Below are 19,305 nucleotides of genomic sequence, written 5' to 3'. Positions count from 1 at the left end.
ACGGAGCAGGAGGGTGGGTATCTATAAATTGTTCTACCAGAGTCCAAACAATTAAACAACTTGTTGGGAATGGTGATTTACTGCGACAGCGAGGGGGGCAGGCCTGAACAGGGCAGCAGTAGGGAGGAGGAGGAGGTGGTGAGGGGTGGGGGGGGGGGCAATTACAAGTCTGAATAGAAGAAGAAGAGAAAAAAAGGGGGGGGGGTAGAGGGTGGTTTGATGCGCACGAAATGAAAAGAAAAGAAAGGATGAGCTGGAAGCATTCAGCGGGTAAATCCTGGGAAATGGAGCATTCTCACCCAACTTCCACAAGTGATTAAAACCGCCGGGATGAGGAGTCAGTGACACGGCTGTCCGGACCTGCGTTTTGGGTTTTTTGTTTTTCTAAAAACTCATTGTTGTCTTTCATGCGTGAGCTCCCTCTCTCTTTCTCCTTCTCTCTCTTTCGCTCTGTTACTCTGAAAGCTTCTTATCTGCGGGCGGCCAGAGGCTTATCTCGGAGGTGTAGCGCCTCCGAACACGGGGAACACCCTCCAAGTGCCTTTATCGCGCATTTTCCACCGCCACGCCGTGCGCCTTGTCCTCCCATACGCCCCTGGCCCCCCCACACCGTCCTGTCCCATCATCCTTACAGTGAACTCCAGGGACCAAAGCCTCTTCCTCCTCCTCCACCTCTTTGTCCTCCTCACGGGAGTCGGGCTGAAAGCCGGACGATCATGGGATTAGAAGCTCAAGTTCAAACTGTCGGATTTCAGCCGTGAACACCCATTGTGGGTTTGGTTTTTTTTGCTTTTCTTTCTGATCACCTCAAGAGTTAAAACCGCAAAAAAAATTTAACTGAGAGACGATAAAAAACGCACGGGGTCAAACCTGCGTGACCTACCGCAAGATGGAAGCCTTCGTTTCTCTCTGTGTATTCCAGACGATTTAGAAAGTTTTCATAAAGCAAGGATAAGAATACGAATACATGACATACTGCAATAAATAAATATAAACACACTCTAGCTTACATTTTATATGTCTTCATAAACCGTTCTTTTGTGTTTTTCCCCCAAACAAACTATATATATATATTTTTTTTATTTTTTTTTTATTTTTATTGAATTAGTTTCTAAAATTTTCAAATAAGCTGCTGTTATATGGAGTGTGACGTTCAATTTTTAATGTATCGTTAAGGAGATTTTTCTTGAGAGTTTTGTGTCCAAAGTCACTAGAATCAGTCTGAGCTTGTGCCAAAAGAAGTAGTCCGAAATGCCTAAATGAACGCAAATCTGATCTTTAGTTATTTTTATAGTAATAATAATAATAATAATAATCATAATAATGATGATGACAACAAGTCACAGCAGATGAAATCTTTTTTTCCTCCTGCGACAAATGTTGTGATGGAATTTAGACAGCACTGAAGCTCATTTATTTCTGCTTCTAATAAATAATAAGCAAAATAAATAAATACAATAAAATAAAATAAAAAACTAAAGAGTTTGCTGGTGTTTGTAGTCGCAGCTGAGCTTGAAAATGAACTCCCCAGCTGCCAACCTTTAATTCGGGCTGCTGTTCGGTGAGTTTCTGCTCCTATCTGTGCGGTTTGGATCCTGCTTTTATTATGCGATTGTTTCTGTTTAAGAGTTCGCGGACTGGAATGAAAAGTCACGCAAATGAACACCCTTCTGTTTTTATTGCTAGTGTTATTATTAAAATAATAATAATGATAAAATAAAAAAAAGGAGAACGCGTTTTAAACTTAATCGTGAGACGTTTTCTTTTACGACGAATTCCTGGCGGAAAAGTTTTGAGAGTTGAAGAAAGCTGATAAAAACTGCGGTCTCGTGCCTAAAGTGAAACTTTTGAGTCGCTTTTTTTTTCTTTTTTCTCCCCACATTTTCTTTTTTTTTTTTTTTTGCTCTTATTTTTGTGCAGGGTATTGTTGAAAACCACCTCTGCGGATTTTAAGCGGCGCGATGCAGCCCGAATTTGCAGCTGTTGTCGCTGTTTCTTTTTCTTGTCTTTTCTAAAAACAAAAAGCCAAGCAGCCAACGGGACGAGGACCGGGACCGGGACCGGACCGGACGCCTCTCTTACCTGGGACTCACTTCTTCTTCTTCCACATGCGCCGCGCACCCTCTCGCGAAAGAGAGAGAGAGCAGAAACAAAAACAAAACTTCGGAGGACTCGTCGGCGTGGGTTGAAGATGATGATGATGATGATGATGATGACGAGCCGGCGGGCAGGAGAAGAAGCAAAGTGGCCGGGGAGTTCAGTTCGGGCTGTCTTCTGATCCCGGGCGTAAAGTCACCATCTCTGGACTTTTGGTGTAAACTCCCTCTGGTTGCGCTGCGCCGAGGAGGAGAAGAAGAAGAGTGCGGTGTCAAGGAGAGTTTCTGCGTCGCTGTCAGGAGTGACGCTCCGCCCCGGGAGCTGCCAGGTTTTTAATTTACACAGTGACAATAATAGTAATAATAATAGTAATTTAAAAAAATAATTTAAAAAAAAAATAAAGAAGAGTATTTATCGGGTTATTTCCCGTCCGGCACTATGTGGAGGCTTCAGTGAGAGTGCAGGGCAATGTTGGGTAAAGAGGCAGCGGTAGGCTAACCCCTGCTCCCCCTCCCACTTCCTCGCTCCCTTCCTTTCTCACACCCTCTCTCTCTCTCTCTTCATCCAGACCTGCCCGTTAGTTTCACGGTCTTCCAAGAAATTTACCTGCAACTGCAGAGAACAGTGGGAGTCGGTGGTTTTCTCCCACTTCGACCGCTCTATTTATTATTTCTTTACATTTCTTCTTCGTCTTTTAGAGATTCAGCGTGTGGCTGCGTGTGACAAGCCCTACGTGTGTCCATCATTTTGTCTTAAAGCTCACAAAATAATATTTTTATTATTTTGTCAAGAATTTAAAAAAAGATTTAAAAAATGTAAAAAAAATAAATAAAAATAAAAAAGAAAGAAAGAAATCACGCCGTTATGTTCCGCCTGTGAAATTTACGGAGTAATTGATGTCGTAAACTGGCTCATCGCTGATCACTTATAATAAGAACAGAACAGTTTTAAAAATCCAAATGGGGATTCAGTGTAGTCTACAAAAAAAATAAGTAATTATAAGTAATAAAAACTCATCATCCCGATTATGTTTGGACACTTACTGTTTTTCAGGATGTCAAAAAAAAAAAAAAAAGAAGAAGAAAAAGCGCCGAAACAATTAACTGCTCGCGCTGCTGAAATGAAGTTTGAGCGTCCTGTCAGCGGCACGAGCGTCAGCTGCTCCTGAGCTATTAGATTTACTCTGGCGCCACCTTTCGCCAGGTTTTAGTCGTGCAGTGATGAAACGCCACATCTTCAACAGTTGCTTTACATGCTATTTTGGAATGATTTTAATCAGCATACCGCGGCAGAAATGTACTTATTAAGCTTGACAAATAAACGTGCCGAAGTGAATTTGTGAAATTCCAAGTACTGAGCTCATTTAGCTTACATGATTCGTCACGCCATGTTAAAAAGTAACTAAAACTAATAACGTGTCTATGATTAAAGCATAAAAAATATCTGAAATAGTAAAAGAAAACAAGAAACGATTTAAGATTCCAACAAGGTGGTGTGTAAACCGTTTGCTACTTCAAAGTTAAGAAGCTAAACTTGCTAGCACGTTTGACGTTAGCATTAGTCTTGCCGCTATTATAAAATAACAGCTTAGCCTATGCAGATAGGGGAAAAATGTTCTGCCTGTGCTTTGTTTGTCCTATTAAGACATAAAAACAAGTCAAATGAAGCTCAAGAGACATCACTAATCCATGAATCTGATCATTTTGTCATGTTCAACCATGTTAAGTAATGTGCATAACAGTTAAGACAAAACAATACAGGTGTAGTGAGTGAAAAGCCTGCACTTTTACTGAATGATCTACAAAACCATATCCAGATCATTCTGTCAAAATTTTACAGTCCAGATTGAGTTTTGCAGTGTCAACCAGGTAATCTCTGTAGTCACATGTGGGGAAACTAAACAAAAAAAAGAAGACATAAAAGTTAATTCTAGTAACTTAAGATTTCTTTAAAAGTAAATAAATAAATGAAATAAAAACTGAACAGTGGGTAAAATTTTAGACTATTGTTGTACACTTCATTTCAACCCCCTTGTGATCTGGATTACTCTCTCATCAATTCAATCCATTCGTAGAAAGTTAGCGACTCTGCACTGTCCAGTTTCCCTGAAAATAGTGGCAGTTTCTTGTCCTGCTGCACTTACAGTTTCTGTAGCTCCTGAAGACGTTGACGGTCTTTCCGAGCCCGCTGCTGTCAAAAGCCGCCAGCTGCAGTTCCAGATCTTTTATTCGCTGCGACATGGCCTGCTTATCGAGCTCATCCCTGGCTCCAGCGTCACTGGATACGTCCATATTTATGCCTCTTGTCACCAGCGGAAACTCTCGACCCTGCTGCCTTTGCTGTCCTTTACAACTTAAACCATACAATAATAAATTAAAAAGAAAAAAAAAGGTCACTTGTTCGCCAAACACCAAATGTTACGACTCTGTCAAGCCGAAGGGTAATAAACAGCAACCAGAATAATGTTCACAATATATGTTGTTACGTAAATATGGGGATTTTCCGTTAATTTCATCCATTCATTGTCAATCTGATAACATTCGACCAGAATTCAAACACCACTTCAGGCGGACAAACCCGCATAAAACACTACAATTGTTCACTGCAAATTTATAATGCACTTGATTCACTGCAGAATGATTTACATGCAATCCAAACAAAAGATCACACTCCAAACAGGATCAAGTCTCAGATATTTAAGATTAACAGCCACATGGAAGGTGTGTATTCAGGAAAGTGACCCAAAGACGAGACGGAGGACAAAATAAACACAAAATAAATGGAAAATTGTTAACCTGCCCTCACATATACAGCAGTAGTGGAAGACAAACAATCCAAACCCTGGGTGGACTAACAAAAATAAAGAAAATCAAACTCTAAAGGACAGCAGGAAGCAGTGATAAAACTGTAAAAACAAAAATACAAAATTATGCTTATGAAATCACTTCAATCTAAGACAAATTAAAAATACTGCATACCTGCATCGCATAAGCCAGCACTCTAAAGTCAAACTTGGAAGATCTAGTGTAGCCCTATCCAATAAAAATCAACAATATAAAAAACAAAAACATACAATTCAATCTGATTAAAAAGAAAAATGTATAGAGCCTACCTGTGGCGTCGAATAACCACACGCCCACGTGGTTTTTATACAGTGTGGCCCTGTTTAAAAACACCACATCAGCACATACTGCATTATTAAAAAGACTGTGAATTTATACCTGTTTTAAACACAAGTGTATGTTTATGTTTAGGGGGAAAAATTAACAACGGAGAGGGAGGCGGGAATCACGTTTCTTTTTAGGGTTGCAACAAACTTCCTATCTGAATGGTTAAAGTTTAAAGACATCTTTTGACAAAATATATTTATAATGTAAAAAACACTGCATGTGCAACCTGGAAAACTGAAACAGACACCTTAATACATTCAATTATACAACCTAAATGTTGTGGAAACACATCAGACAACCCTAATAACTTGTGGTAAATTATATAAATTGTAATCCTTTCAAAAACATCACTATAGCATAATGTAGAAAAAAGGACCTGGTTCCATGAGGACTAATTTGTGTATTTTTGCTGAATTTTCAATAATTTTATGTTTAGTAACCAAGCAAATCTGTAAATACTGACCTACGGAACAAAAGACTTGGCTGGAGTGTCACCGAAGAGCAGCCGCCTCCCTCGAAAGACGTAGTAGACCGGGTCTTTTGTCGACCACAGTGACCGGAAGTGAGCGGCTGTGAATTAGAATGGGCTGCCCTTTTGATTTATTCCGTATGTTCTGTCGCCTAGAAGCCTTGCGCATGCGCACTAAACAGCTTTCAGAGCATGTCGTATGTGACGTAACTCAGTGCCGACGTCACAAAGCGTTCTGTCTGTGACGCACTCAACAGATCTGTTGAATAAAGAAGTAGCCCAACAAGTGTGTGCTCTTAGCTTGGTGAACTGAGACAGCTGCTTCTTTTAGAAGATTCAGGTGACATTAAACTACCAAAAGTTTAACTCTTATCATGTGGAAGTTTTGTAGCAGCAACAAAGTGGTTGGTCCTGAGTCTATCAAATCCCTGGAGTCATTGAAAGAAACTCAGGAAAGTCAGTCATTTCAAGACACTGGTGAAACAGAAAGACCATCAGCAATATCTCCAGAGCCAGTGGAATGTCAAAGTCCATCTGGGGAGACTCCGTCTGAGTTAGGGGCATCAGAGAGCAGTCCAGTGGAGGTGTTTTTGTCAGACGAAAACCAGTGGAACCAGTGGAATGTCTGCCGATTATTTTAGAGGAAGAACTTTCAGATTCCTCTATTAAAGACATTCCATGACAACATTGGAGAGTCTTTCCAGATGACCCAGGTGCTTGCAGTGACATGACGATTGACGATGTTTGGGAACCTGTTTAGATATCTGTTTGGCAACCAGTTTGTCATCCAGTCGTGGAAAGCAGCTTGTATTGAGACTCTGACTGACTTAGATTCTGAAACGTCTGAGCAAGTGAACGTCAATGACAGAGGAAGTGTTGGTGGAAGAGAAAGATGTGCTTGACAAGCAGTCTTTGAAGATCAAGGCAGCTATTGCAGAGGAAGAAAGAGCTAAAACCTCTGTACTTGGATTAGTTGAAAATTTGATCAATTTGGCTTTTAAAAAATCTAAGGTATGCTGCCTTCCAGAGAGTATTGAATATATGCAACAATACTATTTTGATCATGTCTGGAGGGAACTTCAAGGACAGTGCGTGTATGTGTCCCCAGAGGACAAGGATAGTGTTCCAAAGATTTTTCATAGGTTAACTTAAAAAGTTAATTGTAAATCGAAAGAGTTGGTCTTTCTTTTTGCTGTGTATGACCCAGTAACCATGGAAACACTAGTGGAGTGTTTTAAAAAACCCTTAGCTGAACCTGAACACACCATGTCCTCTAGCATCTGCAATAAATGTTGGTCATGGTTTACGAAAGCCTCAAAAACCAAAAAAAGAAGGCAGAGAAACCAGCCAACAAAAAAACATGCTGTGAAATTGCTTGTCCAGAAAATGTTGGATGAGACAATGGATGTCTCAAACATAAGGCTGTCCGATGACTGCCTGAGGGCAAACGCTAATAGGCTGTTTGAAAAAATCTGGGTTGAATTTGAAAGTAAGGATCTCAATATCAGCCCAAATAAGATACCAAAACAGAGTAGCGTTATCTTAAATAAGCTTCAGAGAAGATATTCTGAAAGGGCTACATTGTCTCTGATTAATTCAGAAATACCAGCATTTGACAAAACTGCGGTATCCTTTGTGATGAGACATCTCACAAATATGCAGAAGAAATTCAACTGCCTAAGGTTGCTGGCATCCTGCAGCGGCCTGGCGAGGTTTTTAAATGCTTAATTTAAGTCAGTGACTGAATTTATTCTGAGACAATTTCTGCTCAATTTCAGTCTCTGTGAAGCTTTAACTGAAAAAGCTGCCCTCTGAAGAGCCATCCTCTCACCAGCAGTGCAGCGGCCATGATGCAGGTGCAGAGATTGATCTCCACCACACAGCAATACTAGCTCCTCAAGACTGAGCTCACATGTCCAGCTCACCACAGCTTCGTGTGGAGAGCTGGAAGTGTCTACTTTGCCCACCATCTGGAAGGAACTCAAAGGAGAGCTGCTGTTACTTCACATCGAGCGGCACATCCCACCGGGAAGAGACCCAGGGAAAGGCCCAGGACATGCTGGAGGGACCATGTTTCTCGCCTGACCTGGGAACGAAGAAACCAATCTCAAAAGCTCAAATTATTCCCTGTTGGGTAGTTAAACAGCACAAAAGCTGTTTAACTACCCAATTCAAAATGGCCACTGCCTTGTGTCCTCCATGACAGCCCTGAAACTGGATGAATGATGGAACTATCTTTTTGACAGAGTTGCCTAGCGACCTCAGAAAATAGAATGAAAGCGTTGTGCTTGGGTGCGTTTGTTTCATTCTAGCCGGTGGCTACTACCGATTGTAGCAGACGCCTCAGCACTGCCGGATATTTTTGTTCATATCAACAAACTATTGACGTGAGATCTCAGGGGATAAAGTTTCACAAGTAAGATGGACGTATTACTGTTTATATTTTGTGAATAGAATGTTACTACTGTATTTATGTCCACTGGCAAAATGCCAGCTAATATTAGCTTTAGTGCTTGGTGTAATACCAGGGTTCAGCCCCCGCTATGAAGGTTAACGGAGATTTTGTAAATCTTAAAAAGTTTTAATTATTCCCTAACATTGATTTAGATTACGCGACACAAGGTGGAAAAGACTGTTGTTTACATGTAATTCTTTCTAGTTAACACAAAATTCATTTGGACGTTTTAGCTCAGCTCAATAAAGATGAGTGAAGAAAGCTCACAGAGCAAAGTGGATGTGAGACCTAAGGTCTCTTTTTGGAAAAAAGTGAAAAAAACATTCTCCAACAAAGTTCATCCTGGTCTAAGAAGCCCAGATTACAGAAAGAGGAACTTTCTCAGTGAACTTCTTTGGCAAGTGATTGACAAGCAGTCTTTGAGTAGATACTGTATTTGACGCTATCGTTTCTGCGCATACAGGTCCTCTTCAAAGAACTGTCCCGGCGGACGTTGAGGAGTTGAGGCTTTCATTGTGATCAGATGGTTTGGAGTTAGTGGCACCAAACTGTGTGGATCATTGAGATTGTCTTCTGATACATCCTTCATAGTAGGGGTTCAGCCCCCGCTATGAAGGCTAACCAAGATTTTGTAAATCTAAAAAAGTTGTAATTATTCCCCAACATTGATTTAGATTATGCGACACAAGGTGCAAAAGACTGTTATTTACATGTAATTCTTTCTATTTTTTGCTCACTGTGTGCTGTTGTTAACAAGTCAGTTAACACAAAATTCATTTGGACGTTTTAGCTCAGCTCAATAAAGATGAGTGAAGAAAGCTCACAGAGCAAAGTGGATGTAAGACCTAAGGTCTCTTTTTGGAAAAAAGTGAAAAAAACATTCTCCAACAAAGTTCATCCTGGTCTAAGAAGCCCAGATTACAGAAAGAGGAACTTTCTCAGCGAACTTCTTTGGCAAGTCATTGAAAAACACAGTACAGTACATACTGTACAATACAGTAGATACTGTATTTCAATCTGGAGAGACTCAGACGGAGATAAGAAGACAATTAGAAGAGTTTATTGACAAACTGAATTTAAAGTCTTTGGCGCTCGGGCCCCGACTGGGGATAACGGTTATAGCAGCGTTAGCGATAGGCTTCAGATGAGCATTCCCGATGCTGTTAGGAACGTCATCCCCCAGGGCCCGGCACTGGTGGTGGAGGTTGAAGAAGGGTGCGGGCCTCAGGACCGGGCGAATGGAGGAGAAGGGGTGGTGGTGGGTTGAGCTCGGCTGGAGAGCGAAGGACACCATGAATGAAGGTCCTTATCAGCTGGGACTTGGTCGATGATTGGACGTGACGTGGCTTGGTCCAGCGTTGATAGGTCGACGATTGTGGGCAGGTCGCTTCAATTAACGGGTCCCGGTGAGGATAAAAGAGTCTTCCAGTTTGAATTTGCGCCTAGGCTTCATTTGACGCCATCGTTTCTGGGCATACGGGTCCTCTTTAAAGAACTGTCCCGGGGGACGTTGAGGATTTCATTGTGATCAGCTGGTTTGGAGTTAGTGGCTCCAAACTGTGTGGTTCGTTGATATTGTCTTCTGATACATCCTCCAACATTTCAACATGGACGTCGCGGGTATTGCCTTGGGTCCTTGAGAATGCGTTGTGCGGCGTGAGGCGGCGGTCAAGCTCTTGTTGACGAGGTGAAGCTGTTACTGTCCGGAAGGCGAAACTCTGACCGCCGAGGGCAAAGCTCTTACTGTAGCATTCAGTCAACTTTGAGAAGGCCGGAACTGATGGTAAAATGATGATTTATTAAAGCCGTCCTTGTCATCAACCACCGTAAGAACTAAACAAGAGAAATAAAAATCACAATCGTTTTTTTACCGTTAATGAAGCATAGCTCGTTACATTGATATAATTCCTTTCATGAATAATTAATCAAGCAGTCACAAAATTAAGAAACTTAAATAAACTTCAATCGCCGTTACTTTGTTCCCTTATTGACTGAAGCTAAAATTTAAGTTGCCTATATGGGTTTTTCTTTCTTGCTGTTAACCTTTTCTTTGATTGCCATTAATCTTCTCCGGAAGCTCTGTTGTTCCGTTACTATAGTTACGCTTTACATAATGTTACCAAAATAAAAGCATGGAACCTATAGCCATTACAAGACAAAGTAACAGTAACATTCGGTTGAAATACAAATACTATTCTATATTCATCTAAATCATCTTATGACTTCCCGTATATATGACTACTTACATATGTCCTTTATCTTCCTTTATCTTTAGAAATATTTTTTGCACTACTTTTTACGCTGAACTTCGCTGAATTTCTCGAGTAATGCTGTACCATAACGCTACTCCACATGTTGATATTGAAAACGCTTGTACCTTTACAAGACGTCAGACGTCAGTGGGAAAATGCAAATTCCAGGCTGAACAACACCAGTGAGGATGAATACAGGCAATTTATAAAAATGTGTTCGTCCTGGCGCAGTGTGCTGCTGTATGATGTCAGACAGAATGGATCAGGAGACCCATCAGAACCTAAAGAACCAGACACCAGTGTCTCTTCATCCCTCAGTCATCTCCTGAGCCTGATATGGTACAGAACATTTTGCTACGATCGATTAAGTTTCTTATTGTGGCTTTAGTGGACTATTATGGTTTGATTATTTGTTTATACTTTATTGTATATATAATAGTATTAGCCAAATTAATTTTAATGGACATTTAAATAATAAATCATACTAAGAGATTAACAGTAAATACATAAATATTTCCTACTTTTAAAAGCCTTTGTTAGGGCTATAAATATTTTGGCAATGCTCTTTACAATACCAGAATTTTCACATAACTTTTATACTTTTGGCTGTCTGAGGACACATTTTGAATATCAAGTCAGGTGTTATGATCAGTTACTCAGCACTTGAGTACATTTTTACCAGACATTTTACACTTGCTTAATTAAACGAGTTTAATGTATACTACTCTGATTGGAGTAAAAGTTTGGAGTTCTCGATGTATGAACGATGGCTCTATGGATCACGTTTTTTGTTTGCTTTTTTAAAACAAAAAAACGCAGCCATAAAATAATGTCTGTCACTGCAGCGGCCCTTCCACCCGATGAGAGTAGGGCGACAGTTTGACGACTGTTATAAATACCACCAAGTTCTACGAACAAAGAAGGAAATTAGTTCAGTTTTTGTCGCTTCCTTTTAGGAATTGCAGTGGTTGCAGTGCGCCGCAATGAAGGTACAATAAAGCTGAAAAACAGGTGAAGAACAAAACCAGTAAAAACCACTTCTATTCTGCTTATTATCGCTCTGTGTGTCGGCATTACCTTACCGCGAGGACCTGTACCCATGGCAACCGGCAGACAGTTCAACGAACAGATAGAGCAGAGATTTTACTTTCAAGCCTATCAGGGGAGTCAACACCAAAAAAAACAACATTTCCCACACAAGAAAATACGCAAAAACACCAAAACGGGACATTCAGTCCGTCACATTAAGTTATCCGGCTTTATATTGTGATTATTAATAAATTCGCCTGAACACAGGGTTGATTAGCTGATTTAAGCACCTGTGTAGAGACAGGAGCTTCAAAAATGATCATGGAGATGCTGGTCTTCCTTTCTGATCGTTTAATAAGTAAAGCAAAGAAAAAAAGTAGCAGCCGAGCAGACACTGCAGAGGACCGAATCAGAGAAAACAACAACAGAAATCAACAGAAAAAGACTGCTGAGACGACTAACCTTCAAAACAAAACATCTCACAGTAAAACTTCCTGTTTCAAATAAAACTCTGTTAGTTAAAAAAGTGCATATCAAGAAATTCTAAATATAATTTACTGATATCCCAAGTCATTCTTGTAATCTGTATATATAAACTAATTATTCATTTATTTCCTATGAAATCTCTTAAATCTGGTTTTAAGTCTAAATGTTTTACAACAACCTGGTCTGCTTAATGAGTTGGTGTGTGGGTTTTCTTATTTCAGTGCTAATGGAACCAAAACACACCGAAATGCGCAGCACATTAAGGTTGCCAAAGTCAATAGCAGGCCAGCAACAGTTAGGCTAGCATAGTTGACTCACTGCTCACTTTCTCAATATTTTCTTTAAATTAAAACTTTTTCCTCTCCTGTTAAATGTGAAACCCTTGAACCTTGTTATGTATGGCATATGTCATAGTGTTGAATTAACACCAAAACATTGCATCCTTTTGTTCAGATTCTTTGCGTGATTGTGGTATTTTCCTGACCACCAACATTCCTGACTCAATGGACAGCAATGGGCATGATAATTCGCGTAATGTCCAATCCAGTAATATCCATATATATCAATGCTGCTGCCTTGATATATGTCAAGGCAGCAGCTTCTCTCGCCCTTGCCACTACTTAGGAGTAAGTGTCAGGTTACGTTGTGTCGCATCCAATTTTGCAGGAAAAGAAGAGATTCATACACTTAATGTCCGATTTGCTATAACTATTTTTTGAATTCATAGTCGCCAGCTGGGGTGGAAAGGCTCTCAGTTGAGGTGGCAACTGCCACCCCTCTAGATTCGCCTCTGCCCGTATTCAACTTCTCTGAAATTGTTCAGCCTGGGTCTGGGATGTGTGTCTTCCCACTCAAATCTGTATTTTTGCCAGAGGTTTTGCTTCTATGGACGGTTAAGTATCGGGTGGAAATTTTAAAAAGACGCGGGCTAATAGCAGCTCACCGCGGCTGCGCCGTGTCCGTCTCTAGGCAACCGTGAAGGGTCGGGGGGGTAGGGAGGGGGGTCCTTTGTAGCTCCCGCCACAGCAACTTAGCTGACCTTAATATTTCCTGTTTTATTTTGGTCAATTTTATTTACACGTATTGTTGAGATGTGTGTGATAAGCGTGTCTCTCAGACGTTTATAGAAAAAAGGAACAAATCGTGTCCTGTATCGGTTCAATACAGCTACAGCCTCCTGTCATTTTAGGCTAGTTTAAGCTAACTTGAATATTTACAACCCTCCTGTTGATACACTGACATTACTTACCTACTGTCTTTCAACCGCTTTGAAAAGCTTTTCTTTATCCCTCCCCCTCTTCCGTTTTCTGTTTTGTTCCTCAGAGGGTTTTTTTCTGCCGTACCATCTGTAGCTCGTTGTTGACGAGTCCACTACTCCCATTCAAATTTAAAAAAAAAAACAAAACAAAAAAAACCGCGCTTCAGCGCGTTCTCGATGGGGCGCGTGCCCAAGCGACTTTTGTGGGAGGGGAGGGGAGGAGCTGAGTGAAGCTGACACCCCACCCACGTCAAAAAATTCAGCAAATAGTCTGAGTGGCTAGTGCTCCGTTTGTGCAGGTTTGTGCCGTTAAAACGGTCGTTTGTGCCGCTTTGGTTTTCGAGATATTAAAAGTTATAATTTTGGCCGATGACGTCACCATCCCCCCATGTTGCTCCAAAAAACCCAAACTGGGCTACTTTGTTATTGCTCCATTAGTGCATGTTTGTGCCGTTAAAACGGTCGTTTGTGCCGCTTTGGTTTTCGAGATATTAAAAATTGTTTTTTAGGTTATCCAGAGTTCACCATCCCCCCATGTTGCGCCAAAACAAACCTAAGTGTTGGCTACTGCTCATTATGAGATATTACATAATTTTCTTTCATACGCCAACTGACTTCACCTAAATTGATGACTGTGGCCTGCTCTGGACATAACCACAAAGCAAGCAGTTATTAATTTCGTATGTTATTGTGTAAGTTAAATTCTGCAGATTTTCAGCTGTTGTACAATGTGTACCTTCTTTTGTTTTGAACTTCAATAAAGATTTAGAACAAGAAGAAATTTGTCTCATTTCAAGAAATGTTTTTAGATAGTAATGTTTTCTCACCAATATAACTTTCTCCACAATAATTGAATCCTGTCAAGACAGGACATGCGGCCGTGACCGTAGCGTAATGTGTATAATTTGTATGACTGTTCAACTGTGCTTTGGTTTCGCAGGTGGTTTCAACAATTACATTCACATTGTTGACTTACTTTCTGCTGATTATGCAGCAAAAGGGTAAAAAACGACAACAACAACAACAAAAAAAATCCATAGCTAACATGCTAGTTGCTTGAGCAAATAAAGTTTTTGCAGAGTAAAACTGGAAGTGCACGGCAGCGTCACTGGTTCAACAAAGGTCATCCAAGTAATGTACTTAATATTCAGTAAATATATTTTAAATGCAACGAGTTTCTTGAAATGAGACAAATTTCTTCTGGTTCTAAATCTTTATTGAAGTTCAAAACAAAAGAAGGTACACATTGTACAACAGCTGAAAATCTGCAGAATTTAACTTACACAATAACATCCGAAATGAATAACTGCTTGCTTTGTGGTTATGTCCAGAGCAGGCCACAGTCACCAATTTAGGTGAAGTCAGTTGGCGTATGAAAGAAAATTATGTAATATCTCATAATGAGCAGTAGCCAACACTTAGGTTTGTTTTGGAGCAACATGGGGGGATGGTGAACTCTGGATAACCTAAAAAACAATTTTTAATATCTCGAAAACCAAAGCGGCACAAACGACCGTTTTAACGGCACAAACATGCACTGACGGAGCACTAACAAAGTAGCCCAGTTTGGGTTTTTTGGAGCAACATGGGGGGGATGGTGAACTCTGGATGACCTAAAACATAATTTTTAATATTTCAGAAACCAAAGCTGCACAAACGGAGCACTAACCACTCAGACTATTTGCCAAATTTTTTGACGTGGGTGGGGTGTCAGCTTCACTCAGCTGAGGGAGCGTGAAGTAGCGGAGGGGCGCCTAATCAGTGCCGTTCCTCTGTTATTGATCATTTCATACATCCACAAACAGCTGTTAAGTACAGAAAGTACCAACTAGAAAAAAATTCCCCACAAAGTCTTTGTGCTCCCTCTAGATCAGCGCCGTTATGTGTTGCATACAGTGCATACCCACTTTTTGTTACTGCAGACAAATTGTTTGCACAAAATATCGGTATTGCCAATACCAGCTTTAATTTTACTAAGTATTGGATCGGAAAGAAAATCAATGGTACCGTATATCACTATTATGAAGTGCAAAATATGACCATTCGACTTTTAAATATCTTGTCTTTGTAGTGTTGAATTGAATAGAGGTTGAAAAGTGTTTGCAGATCTTTGTATTCTGTTTTCGCTTGTTTTGTGCAATCGCCCTACTTCATTGGAATTGGGTTTGTAGTTTGATCAGTTTTATATTTAAAACAAAATATTTGGGAAGTATTTTTGTTTTCTTATAATGTGTAGTTATCTGTTTGTATGTGTTTTTAACTTCTGGTCTGGTTATTTTTGGTCTGTGTGATGACATCATTTTAAAGTATTAAATAAGATGTTGCTCAGTTAATATATTTTTTACTAAACACACTTTTACTCTTCTTCCAGAATGTCTTTTTTCTTTTACTTGAATACAAATATGTTGAAGTATTGCTACTCTTGAGTCTAATTTTTAGGTACTCTACCCACTTTTGCAAATATGCTGATGTTATCATTCTAATTATTCTTTCTGATAACAGGAAAATCAGGTAGGTCAAAAGCAGCATAATAAATTCACGACAGTTATTTTTTTTCAATGAAGTCATTAAAACTGAATCAACAAAGAATGAGTTTAAAGGTGTACATCTGTATGTGAAGGGTACTAGGTTTATTTATTTATTTATGTATTTATTTATTTATATTTATCTTACACAAGATGCAAGTTTTGAACAGATTTTTTTTTGTTTATTCATATTTTACCTAAAAGGGTGACAAATCATGCATCTAATGGTGTACAAATATGTAAACAGAAAGGTTTCTTATGTTCATTTATACTGCACAGGATGAAATGTTCTGAAAAAGTTTTGAAATTCTTTTTTTTATCATTCATATTTTGCTTGAAAGCAAATTAAATTAAATTGTGTTAAATTGCTTAAAGGTTATTGAAGAAGTCTTATTAATTTATTTTCACTTAAATTATCCAATATGTCACATTGATGTAGGCTGAAGATGTTTAAACTTTTTTTATCATTGTTATTTTCATTCATATTTTACTACTTTGTAGTACAAAAAAAAAATACAAAGTATTTTACTACAATACTCTAAGAAAGATTTTTATTTGTAATCTGCCGGAAGTTTAATAACAAGGGCTTTATTTTGAAAACCTTTCCGTTTCCGGGTGCGAAATTTAAAAGAAAAAAAAAAAAAAACACGGACGGGGAAATGTAGCCTGTCGCTGTTAGAACAGCGTTTCCCGACTACAGTAAGGCTTTAATTCAACCCTTTCCAGCAGCTAAATCTCGGAGCAGCGGTCAGGTTTATATTTAGTAATGAATGTCTTTACTTTGGTCTCCGCGTGATGCAACCAGAAACAGACGAAGAGGAAAACTTCAAGCAACATCCGCTAGTTTTCTTCGACCTGGAGACTACAGGCCTGGGTACGATAACTTATTATAGTAATGGATTAAATGGTAAAGATCAAGTTGTAGGCACACAACCCGTAGCGGTAGCGTCACACAAAGTAAGTCTTCCTGAGATACTAAGCTCAGACTTCCTGGTTCTTCTTTAATCGTTTAAAAATGACCAAAAAGACGAGAAAATGTCTGTAAAAAGTGACACCTCTCCGGGATAATTGGCACCTAATAGGTTTATGAAGTATGAAAACTAGCTGTGAAGTTGTGTGACTCTTTCAGTCGCCTGCGGGGTAAATCCTTTAGGATGTTTTTATATTATTATTATTTATTTCCTTTATTTAACCAGGTAAACCCCGTTGAGATCTAGAGCTCATTTTCAAGAGGGACCTGGATGTGTTACGAAGAATTAATCTGCCCGAACAACATTGAAGCAGACGTCTGATTTTTAACTTTACTGCTGTCAGAATCAGCTTTATTTATTTAGCTAAATGAAGACGATTCATAAAGTTAAGTTCCTGGTAAGCAGGGAACTTAACTTTATGAATCGTCTTCATTTAGCTTTGCTCAAATAAAGACAAGTAAAATAACATTTTAAAAAGGCGGTGTAAAAAATAAGTTTCGCTTTTTAGTATATATATATATATATATATATATATATATATATACACAGTGTTTTACAAAACATGAAAACAAGCTCCCTTGTAGCTTGAATTAACTGACACGTCTTGGAGGCCTAAAAAGCCCAGCTTCCTTTCAAATAGCTTCTTACATCTCTGACGTTTTCTGTTTTAACCCTTAAACTAAATTTTAACAGAAAAACACAAAAGCCTGAAGAAGCCAAAGCAAATGTCGAAATGTTGCTAGCAAAGCTAAGGAAATGACAAATAAAGCAAAGAAAAAGACGAAAGCAATGAGCACAAATTAGTTGGAAGTAAGGGGGGAAAAAACAAAGGGGGTGCCTAATCTAAATTAATTTAATTTTATTTATCCTATCTATCCATTTATTTTTATGATGGACGGGTCGCCAAAGGGCAAGAAGGCCAAAGCACTTCCTTCCTTCAACAGTGAAGGGTTTCTCAGTTCCCTAACCTTGTTGTGGTAAGTAATAAAGAAGTTGGGGCAGCAATGGATGGAAATGGTTACATGAAATATATCCAGAATTCAACCGTGGTGCTGGCGCTCATCATCTATCAGCCATAAGCGGAGACGTTGGTGTCTCGTTCAGGCGATGGCGCGATAAGCCCCTTAGACTTGGGAGCAGCTGTGTATGTGCCGTTTTGGGGAAATTGTAGTCTGCGATTTTGACAGAAGATCTATGGATTCAACATGTTTGAACTACGCTTTGTATGAACTGTTTCACAGTAAGAACACAAAACACATCATCCTCCTACTGCTTCCTTCAGCCATTGTTTTTGTCGTTTCACCAGTACTAACATCCGATTGTTGATCACGTGACTTGTGTGATGTGAAATGTTTCGATATAACAATATTGTTTTTAATGGGCCAAAAAAACCCGACTACACGTTATCAAAAAACGTGAGTCTTTTCGATATTGCCATGTTTCCATTAAGCAAATGTATTTCCATAATTTTAATTGCCGCAGTTTTCTGGTTAATGGAATCGCAGCTTTCTAATCCAGAGCAAATGATGCCATGCCCTGACCTCTACATGCTTTCTAATGTCCAGGTCAACACTGCGAGATCATCCAACTGGCCGCAGTAAGCGGCGGCCACTCGCTCAACCTGTACGTCGTCCCCCGCTGTCGCATTGAGCGAGGAGCGGCCAGAGTCACGGGCTTCAAGGTCCGCGGACAGAGACTCTACCTAGATCGTCGCCTCGTCTTCACCAACACTCTCAGAGAGGTCGTGGTCTCCTTCATCGCTTTTCTTCGAATGCTCGGTCGACCCCTTGTTGTCGGCCATAACATCCGAAACTTCGACTGCCCCCTGCTGGCTCGGGCTCTCGACGAGCTGGACCTGAGAGCGCAGTTTGAGGGTTCCGTTTCGGGTTGCGTGGACACTCTTCCTCTGGCTCGGGAGCTGCTGAGGGACCGTGGCCTGCAGAGCTTTGGCCAGGAGAACCTTGTCAGGGAACTGCTGGGGATAAACTACAAGGCCCATGATGCTTTGGAGGACGTGAGAGCATTAAAGACTCTCTATGGCTTCCTTCAGCCGACAACAGAAGTTGTCCGCAGGCATATGTTTACTTTGGGTACTATGGACAGCAGACCAACTGTACCATGGAACAAAAGGACAAAAAGGACGTCGCCGTCTGCTGGAGAATTTCAGACAAACGGGGAAAGTAAAGAAACGACATAACGGAGAAGCCGATACACGTCAACATACAAACATATAAAACTTAGACAAAACATAGGTGATCTGAAACGCTAACTGAAAGTGGGACAGTTTTCATGAATAGTGTAATTGTTGAATAGATTCCCTCACATCCGGTTGTTTTTCTTTGAAATCTGACACCTAAATGGGTCACACTTTGACGTTCAGTCAGCAGCTCGTGCAGAATCAGCATTATCTACCTGACGTTTTACTGTTTTATTTGTGATGAGAAGTTTTTCTTAAACTTAGATAAAATAAACCTGAAGTACAGGAGAGAATTTCAAGCGGTAGCGTGGATTTTTGAGCAGCAGATGCATTCAAACCTCTTAACAGGCACAGCTTTTTAATCTTAGAAGGTGATGAGTTCAATCCATATTAGAC

General features: G+C 39.9%; 2 protein-coding genes across 4 annotated transcripts in view; one reads left to right on the top strand and one right to left on the bottom strand.

Annotated features, from left to right (window-relative positions):
- The window catches only part of LOC116736960 (transcription factor SOX-6-like), a 154,320-nt gene extending 151,725 nt beyond the window's left edge, over positions 1 to 2,595 (bottom strand). Inside the window, exon 1 of one of the 3 annotated variants that reach the window (XM_032589872.1) lies at positions 2,083 to 2,595. The gene's annotated coding sequence lies outside the window, so the exon portion shown is untranslated. The remainder of the gene's footprint in view (positions 1 to 2,082) is intronic. The other 2 variants (XM_032589883.1, XM_032589863.1) reach the window with 2 other exon arrangements.
- Positions 70 to 19,202, top strand: plex9.2 (PML-like exon 9.2). Its single transcript, XM_032550064.1, has 6 exons — positions 70 to 138; positions 466 to 633; positions 2,026 to 2,425; positions 16,426 to 16,440; positions 16,547 to 16,615; positions 18,278 to 19,202. Exons 1-6 carry the CDS (start codon positions 70 to 72, stop codon positions 18,907 to 18,909), a joined length of 1,353 nt encoding a protein of 450 aa, XP_032405955.1. The 3' UTR covers positions 18,910 to 19,202.
- Positions 19,203 to 19,305: the final 103 nt, after the last annotated feature.

This window comes from Xiphophorus hellerii, chromosome 2, assembly GCF_003331165.1.
Source record: "Xiphophorus hellerii strain 12219 chromosome 2, Xiphophorus_hellerii-4.1, whole genome shotgun sequence".
NCBI lineage: Eukaryota > Metazoa > Chordata > Actinopteri > Cyprinodontiformes > Poeciliidae > Xiphophorus > Xiphophorus hellerii.
Note: the sequence above shows the minus strand (reverse complement) of the source record. Positions and strands in the feature narration are given on the sequence as shown.

Excerpts from the sequence above, each read along its gene's own strand:
- plex9.2 (XM_032550064.1), top strand. The coding sequence starts at position 70 with ATGGTGATTTACTGCGACAGCGAGGGGGGCAGGCCTGAACAGGGCAGC. Across the intron at positions 139-465 it reads GTAGGGAGGAGGAGGAGGTG|CTTCTTATCTGCGGGCGGCC; the intron begins GTGAGGGGTGGG and ends TTACTCTGAAAG. Across the intron at positions 634-2,025 it reads CCTGTCCCATCATCCTTACA|CCAAGCAGCCAACGGGACGA; the intron begins GTGAACTCCAGG and ends AAAAACAAAAAG.